Source organism: Chenopodium album, chromosome 11 (genome assembly GCF_948465745.1).
Source record: "Chenopodium album chromosome 11, dcCheAlbu1.1, whole genome shotgun sequence".
Taxonomy (NCBI): Eukaryota; Viridiplantae; Streptophyta; class Magnoliopsida; order Caryophyllales; family Amaranthaceae; genus Chenopodium; species Chenopodium album.
In genome coordinates this window covers 13,920,310-13,928,982 of record NC_137844.1, presented here as the reverse complement: position 1 = coordinate 13,928,982, position 8,673 = coordinate 13,920,310, and the positions used below count along the sequence as shown (strand labels likewise).

At 35.5% G+C, this 8,673-nt stretch overlaps 2 protein-coding genes and 1 long non-coding RNA gene across 3 annotated transcripts; all 3 read right to left on the bottom strand.

The window, feature by feature from the left end:
• Positions 1-1,551: 1,551 nt before the first annotated feature.
• On the bottom strand, positions 1,552-2,841 carry LOC145566334 (uncharacterized). The gene is made up of 3 exons (XM_081625784.1): positions 2,587-2,841; positions 2,378-2,481; positions 1,552-2,280 (listed from the first exon to the last, which is right to left on the bottom strand). The coding sequence occupies exon 3, from the start codon at positions 2,233-2,235 to the stop codon at positions 1,552-1,554; it is 684 nt and encodes a 227-aa protein (XP_081481910.1). The 5' UTR covers positions 2,236-2,280; positions 2,378-2,481; positions 2,587-2,841.
• Positions 2,361-5,236, bottom strand: LOC145566333 (uncharacterized). The gene is made up of 3 exons (XM_081625783.1): positions 3,028-5,236; positions 2,587-2,713; positions 2,361-2,481 (listed from the first exon to the last, which is right to left on the bottom strand). Exons 1-3 carry the CDS (start codon positions 5,234-5,236, stop codon positions 2,361-2,363), a joined length of 2,457 nt encoding a protein of 818 aa, XP_081481909.1.
• A 774-nt stretch (positions 5,237-6,010) lies between these two features.
• Positions 6,011-8,356, bottom strand: LOC145568620 (uncharacterized). The gene is made up of 4 exons (XR_014095856.1): positions 7,646-8,356; positions 7,502-7,564; positions 6,349-6,420; positions 6,011-6,262 (listed from the first exon to the last, which is right to left on the bottom strand). It is a non-coding gene; the product is annotated as an uncharacterized LOC145568620 (long non-coding RNA).
• Positions 8,357-8,673: the final 317 nt, after the last annotated feature.

Below are 8,673 nucleotides of genomic sequence, written 5' to 3'. Positions count from 1 at the left end.
ATTTAGCATACAAAACATGTTTATAGGTTCAAATTGGTTAATCATAGACATTTTCAAGAATTTACAAGGCTATAGGTTCACAACTTGGCTAAAATGGCTTAAATGGCCTTCTAACTTACCCATTTTCTTTGTTTTTGATATATTCTAAGACTTTGTCATTCAAATAACACATTAGTTTCCAAAGTTAGGTGCCTCAAATTTCAAATCACAAGTATAAGTGCCTATGTTTTGCTTGCTTACTTAAAAAATAATTTCATTAGTTTCCAAAGTTAGATGTGTTACCGAGATTTGTTGTGCCCTCTTGTTAGCCGCAACTTTTCCTTTTCCTGGAACTTTCTTGAAATGTGTCTTTAGGAACACCTCATGGGCAGTTGGAAGCACTCCACCGGCTTTCCGAGCCTGCACAAATCAAATAACTCCTTAAATTCTTAGTGTATATAACTACTAAAATTTATCATTATCATTATATACCATTAAGTATTACCATTTTCTTTGCATGCTTTGATGCAGAGATAGAACCTTGGAAGTGTGACGGCTCAATTGGATTATACAGGGAGTCGCCCCTCCTGTTCTTCTTCGCTTTTTCTGACCTCTCCAGAAAAACTGGATCCTTTCTTTTCTCCATAATTCGCTCAAAAATACACTCTCCCATCCATCTGGGAACTGACTTGTTTCTGACCGAAATATTGTATGTAATCTCTTTCAGCCTCTTATGTGCCTTCTTTTCATACTCCTTCTTCAAGAGGGCATCAAGATCAGCATTCCAAAGGTATTGTTTCTGCAAACAAGAAAAATAAAATGTATAATAATTTATTGTAATAAGTAACCAAAAAACAACAAAGTTAGATGAGTAAACTAAAATTGGGGGTTTTATAATACCGTAAACGAGTTCCACCAATGGGTCTTAGTAACCTTGTCAACCATTTCATAGTTAAGCCATGGTTCGTGCCAATGTGCTTGAAAAATATTTGTAATGGAGGTGCTCACGGTGTTATCATCGAACCTTTGTACCAATAAGTAAACAAATGAAGTCATTACATACAAATCTAACCAAGATTGTTCAAGTTGGAATGCAAATTAAGATAACCATGAGTAACTTACCATAACCCCGTCAGGTGCAAATTCCTTCTCGCAACGGGGGGTAGGAACCTCACCCATGGGAGAGTTACCATCTTGCGTCTCAGGAACCTGAGTAGATGTCCCAGAACCACCTACACATGGCTCAGGGGATGGGGTAACTTCCGGAGAAGTTTTCGTATTTGCATGGCTTGTCGACGGAAACAATTCTCTCGGGGTGGCATGTCCCAGCTTCCGACGACCACCACCGGCCATGACAACCTACAATAAGAAAAACATTATGAACATCGGTAAAAATCATATAGCCATGTTATATCACGATCTATAAGCTACTGTCACACATAACCTTGGCTTTGCAAAATATAAATAATAACATATTTACACAAGTATATCACATTGAAACTAGGATGGTCTTTTAAAATAAATTGAAATCCATTAAGATTACATAATTAAAAAGTCAAAACATGGTTACAATCAATCTCCTAAATCGTCCTCCCCATCAGCACTAAGATCATCATCGGTATCGTCATCCCAAAATCCGTCATCCTCATCCTCGTCCTCACTATCAGTAGATTCGAAACTGGACTCGTCTGGAGGGGCATCGGGCAACACTTCATTTTCAGTATCCGAATCTCCAAATCCATCTTCATCACCTTCATAGTCCGGAATGTCATCCGGAGCACAAAGAGTTGGAATGTAAGCACTGGTTTCTTGTAGAAAGTCTTCGTCAACTAGTGCATCAACAACAGACCTCGCCTTTGTCTTGAACACTGCCCACCATTGAGCCTTGTCTCTTTTCAAACTTGGGTAAGGTGCATAGTAGACTTGGTTTGCTTGGTAAGAAAGCACAAATGGATCGTACTTGGGGTATTTTTTGGTATGATTGACTTCTACAAGCTTGTATTGATCAATGTTCATACCCCTAGTGGAATCCATCCCACTGCACTTGAAAAGAACAGTCTTATAAGTCCGTAGGGCACCAGTGAACTCCAACTCGATGATATCCTCTAGAAACCCAAAATAATCACCACCATCTTCATTGGATACGCTTACTCCATAATTCATTGTTGACTTATGTTTTCCATGGCCATAAGTTTGGAATTTGTATCCATTCATATAGAATTGGCTCCAAGTACGCACTCGCTTAGATGGGCCCATAGCCAAAGCAAACAATATTTCATCATTTGGCTTTTCTTGAATCACCTGCTCATATGGCATAATTATATTAATAAATTGATATTAGTCGTGAAGTTATAGAAACAAAGTAAGAAAACGTGTTGATGTCAAATGCGTATCATACTCAATTTCAACCTAAACCACTCGAGGAATTCAGCTTCATGTTTAATCCACACATCTTCTTTGCGAATAGTGGGTTGCATTTGAACAATGTGGTCCTCAAACCCCCTTCCATATAACCAGAGAAAGAGTATTAATGAAGGTGGTCGACATTGGATACGATGTAAAATTCAATGAAATCTTAGTGAGTGTGATAATTTACAAATTTAATACCTCTCATATGGTTCCAGAATACCGCTATTTCCCAAAACATATAAATGAGCACGTTGTAGTTCTTTTTCATCCAAATAGCGACGAACTCCACCAGTAGAAGCATGTCCATGATCAACCATAAACAGTTCTGGAACATATCATCCAAAGTGCTTTCAACATCATCATGAACATTATGACCTAAGTCCCGTGTTTTGGTATCCACTCCTTGTTGGAAGCAGTTAGAGCAAAAGTACCCTATCTCTTCCGTTAGATATGCATTGCATATTGAACCTTCCACACGAGCCTTATTGCCAATTTTACGTTTCAAATTATTAAGGAACTTATAATAAAAAAATATTGAATAAGGTATATGTTATGCAAACAACTATAGCTGTATAAACGAAAATGGCAGCTATGAGTTTGTAGGAGATAATTAAAACCTTTCAAACGGATACATCCAACGATATTGGACAGGACCACATAACCTAGCTTCATAAGGCAAGTGAACTGGTAAGTGTTCCATAGAGTTGAAGAACGCTGGTGGAAATATCTTCTCGAGCTTACAAAGAATTTCTGCAATGTTGTGTTCCAATCTTTCCATATCACTCAATTTGATGGTGGAACAACAAAGATCACGGAAGAAAAGACTAATCTCAGTAATAGCTTTCCAAACATGGACCGGGAGCAATTCCTTTAAAGCAACTGGCAACAATCTCTCTATGAAGACATGACAGTCGTGGCTCTTTAAACCATGAAGCTTACATGATTGTAAATCTACACATCTACTCAAATTAGAAGCATAACCATCGGGAAATTTCAAGTTCCTTACCCACTCGCATAACACTTTCTTTTGAGCCTTGTCGAGTGAGAATGGGGCTTTCGGCAAAGTGTCTTTGCCTCTCGCATCCTCCGTCACATGTAGTTGTGGTCGTTTGCAATATTTGGCTATGTCATTTCTAGATGCAACTGTGTCTGAAGTATGTTTTTTCACATCCATCACTGTGTGAATTAGTTGGTCAAAGAAATTCTTTTCAATGTGCATCACATCGAGGTTGTGGCGGAGGAGAAGAGTCTTCCAGTACGGTAGCTCCCAAAGAACGCTTTGTTTAAACCAACCTAGTTTCTTCTTTTTCAAGCTTGCAAGTGCTTCTGGTCCATCTGTTGCCTTAGCAAAGTGTTGAACTTGTTGCCATAGCTCGTCGCCGGACATTATGTGAGGCGGTGTCCCCTTTTCAACCTTGTTCTTACAAAAAGCAATTTTGTTGTTTTGAAAAGGATGTTCGGGAGGAAGAAATTGTCGGTGACAATCAAACCAAGACATTTTACCACTATGTTCAAGCCAAAAAGCTTTTGATTTGTCCAAGCAATATGGACATGCTTTTTTACCAGCTGTTGCCCATCCAGAAAGCATACCATAGGCTGGGAAATAACTTATAGTCCACAAGATTGCTGCACGCAAATTGAAGTTTTTTCTTTCCGAGATGTCATAAGTTGTTGCACCAACATCCCACAGTTCTTTCAATTCTTCAATTAACGGTTTCATATACACATCCAAGTTTCCCTTCAGATTTTTAGGACCAGGAACGAGCAAAGAAAGGAACATAAATGGTTTTTTCATGCACATCGATGGAGGCAAGTTATAAGGGGTCAGAATGACTGGCCAACGTGAATATTGACCCCCAAACTTGCCATTAGGAGCAAACCCATCGGTACACATACCAAGTCTCACATTTCTAGGTTCAGATGCGAAATCGGGGAAGGATCTATCCAAGTGCTTCCAAGCTTCACTATCACTAGGATGCGCCATTGTGCCTTGGACTCTTAGATTTTTGGAATGCCAAGTCATTTCCTCGGCAACGTTCTTTGTTGCAAACAACCGTTGTAGCCTTGGAGTGATTGGAAAATAGATGAGTTTTTTTATTGGAACCAATGACCCCTTTGAAGTCCTCTTGTATCTATCCCTTTTGCACACTCTACACTTATCCAACTCAGTATCAACTTTCCAAAATAACATACAACCCTTTGGGCATGCATGAATCTTCTTGTTTGGAAGCTCAAGTCCGTTAAGAATCTTCTTTGTATCATAGAATGTTTTCCCCATCTTATTATTGTCGGGAATCGCTTCGTTCAGTAATGAAGCAAACCCATCAACGCACCTATGGGGCAAATTGTATTCCGACTTCAAAGATACAATTCGAGATGCCATTTCTAGCACAGACATGGAGCTACCTTCGTATAGTGGTTGCTCGACAGCCTTTAAAAGCTCTTGAAATGCTTTTGCTTGAGCATTTGGCTCTTCGTCTGAACCACTAGTACTATCGTCACCTGGTGGTTCATGATTACTCCCAAGAGCATCGAGAAATATTTCACGGTAAGTATTTGGTTGCTCTACACTTGATGTAGGGAACCCTTCACCATGAGAAACCCAGTCATAGTAATCAGGTATAAACCCCTTTTTGTACAAATGGAGTTTTATTGTGTTGGCATCATGAAGACGTCTATTCTTACATATCAGACAAGGGCATCTTACTTCATCTATGCCCGGGCTCTCAGGATGAGCTTCACAAAATCGTATGAATTGTTCAACACCATCCACAAACTCTGGCCTAAGTCTACGAGCATTACCGCCATCGTATCTATCGTACATCCACCAACGCACTTTCCTTTTCATGGTGACAAATTCTACAACACTATGAAAAACAAATCACATTAATCATTCACACTGAACTTGTATTCATTACAATAATGGCATACGATACAATTAGAATCGAAATGATATCCAAAGGTCCTTATCATGACTTGAACAAGAAAGCTGATTTCACATTATTCTTTATTAAGAGATTTAAACATATGTTATGTCGCATGCTTCTAACTTGATAAATACTTATAATTTTTACAACATGTTTTCTAAAATACTTATTATTTATAATTTACAATATTGATTAAATTATTTATAACTTACACTAAAAAAATTATATTTATACCATTTCAAAGTAAATTGATGTAACATTAATAAAATAAAAGAAGCAATATGATTTGTATAGTTAACAAAGATGGGTGTTTGATAACAAAAATCAAAATATAAAAATATTTTTAAAAAACAACCACATGTAACCCTTCATGAAAAAACAAAATAATTTACAAAATACTTTATAGAACCATAATACAAATTAATGTTCAAAATATTATCATAACCCCTTAAACATACATATTTCTAATAAAGCCATTGTAATTCAATAAGAATCATTTTTTTTTAAAACGAAAACTAAAATTATCCAACACATGAGTTCATACCATCCAATAGTCCTACATTGGACATTAAGCAAAATAAATTCTATTCCAATCAAAACACATCCAAGTTCTAGCCTACGCACAATAAAGCGTAAAAAATCCAACAATGAACCAAGCTATCAATAGCAAACCTCTTGCTAATACTAAACTGGCCATTTAAGAATCACTAGGAAAACCCGCTTAAACAAGTAGCATATTGACAAAGTAAAGCAATAATAATAAACTGAAATCAAAATGCATCTAATAAGGATGTTTTTTTAAAAAAAATTTAGATCACAACTCCATAAACAACTAACATAAATATGAATCATATTGCACAAGTAAAAGAAGTAGTTAAATAAGAAGGGAAGAAAAACACACAGCGGAGGAGTTGACCAGAAAAGCAGAGGCGGCGACGAAGGTGGTCCTGGTATATGGTGGTGTTACACTTTTAGGCAGGGTATTTATAAAAAATTTTAAAATGAAAAAAATAAATAACTACAGCCGACTTACCTAGTGGGGGCGATGGAAAAAGACAGAAAAAGGAGGAGGGACGGGCAGAAGAGGAATCCGGCGACGATGGAGCTGCAAAGGGGGTTAATTTGCGACTCACAATTAGCTATTTCAGATTAAATAACGAAATTAAAAAAAAAATCAACCAAAAGGTCAAGACTGAGAACATAGCTTTAATCGAAAGTTCAAGAGTTAAATTTCACCATATTTAACCAAAAATTAGCCGAAAAGGCTATTTATACTATTTAAAGAAAATATTCAACTATGTAGCCTGATATTAAAGTAATTACAATGAGATAAACCCATGTATTAATACATATTTACGATAAGGTAGCTTATTTGGAATGCACATTTACCATGTCTAATTCTTAACTAGTCATTATGAATCTTGCATATTAGATAAAATCATGTACAAATTCAACAGTAAATCTCAAAGCAAACAAAGTTACATGGCTTATTTAATCGATTCAAGACAGAAAAATTTCATTACATCCAAACTTAATCTCAAAAATAATGAACAAATATAATGGCTGCCCTGTTTTTCCATCTTAAATTACCTAATGTATGCATTTTGATTTGCTTTAAAATATTTTTGGTTGGATTTTACTTTCTGTTTTGGTTGGTTTCCTAACATACTTTCAAATTGTAATTTAGCCAAAGAGCCAAGTATTCAGCTCACCATTGCCCATAAGAAAGTTCAAACTACTATTACTAAGGAAATCAAACATAATATTCAGGTTCATAACCTGAATATTCATCAGTCATTCAGTCCTATGATTATGCAATGCTATTATATGGGATATTGTTCAAATATCAATCAATGTCAATAGTTTAGTGCCAAGTTTTGCACAACATTATTGAGACAATACAATAAATGTACTAATCAATGTCCGATAACAGGAGAAAAAGACCAACATGTTCAAAATCAAGGTCTTGAAAAGATTTGTGTTTTTCAGACCAACAAATCGTGTTTCCCTACCATTACAATATAATAAATTTTAAACGGAAACAGAAAATAAATTTTAAAAAATAAACAGAAACAGAAACAAAAAATAAATTTTAAAAAAACAGAGAGAGAGAAGGCCATAAACAGAAAATAAATTTTAAAAAAAATATAATAAATAAAAAAAAAAACCCAAATTGCATGACTTACCTGATTATACTCGACGGAAGACGGAGAGGCTAAGATAGAAGGAGGAAACCGGCGACGTACGCCCTGCAAATTTGTGACCCAATTTTAGGGTTTTCGCCCAAATTAACAAAAATTCAAAACAAAATAATAATACCATCGACTTACCTTGATACAATCGTCAGAAAGCAAAGGAGAGACGGCCTGGAGGGGAATCCGACGACGGTGGTCTGCGTGGGGGTTGAATTGAGACCCAAAGTTAGGGTTTTCGAACAAATTAACTAAACTAATAAAATCAAAAACAAAAAAAAAAAAAAAAATAGAACGACATACCTGTGTGTAGCGTCGCTGCCGGAGACAGGTCGTCGGTGGGAACAACGGCGGAGCAGCGACCGTCCTTGCTGTTCTCCCTCTTCCCCCTTCTTCTCTGCTTCTATTCTTCCTTTTCCCCTTCTCAAAATATGAAATCCCGATCGTAATTATTAGAAATCCCCTTCCGTTACAATTATTAGAAATCCCCTTCCAAAGTTGCATAAAATACGAACTGGAGGTAGTATATTTCTTTGCCAATATGTTATATTATATAAGATCAATTTAATGTATAATATTGTCATGAGTATTGATAACTTTAGACCAATTACCTTTAGAGGTAAAAAAAATGTATGTGGAGAAGGAAAATATTTTAAATGTTAGGAAATAATCAGCTAGATTTGGTATTTTTATTTTTATTTATTTTTTGTTTTTTGAGGGAAAGATTTGGTATCTATATATTTTATCAAATATATTTCATTATTTATTATATAAAGTGGAAAAATATTGTGAAATTTTCTACTTTTAAGGTTGATGAAAATATTTTTTACATAGGATCAATAAAATCATATTATTTTTTGCAAAAAATATTATATAAGATCAATCAATATTATTTTAATATATACATAAACTGATCTTTTTATATATATATTATGCGTAATATTTAAAGGAAATAGAAGATCTTAGATTATTTAGTAAATAATTGCTTTAATTTGGATAGTGGAAAAGGGCGGGAAAATTTTGCATGGGAAAGTGACACGTGGAGCTTTTTTTTTTAGTGCCCTCTGTTTTAGTATAGTTATAGATTTCTACAAAGTATATACGAAGTATTAGCTAAGGGCTGATATAGATCCTGTAAAGTCTAAATTGTATTTTCAAAAAGAAAA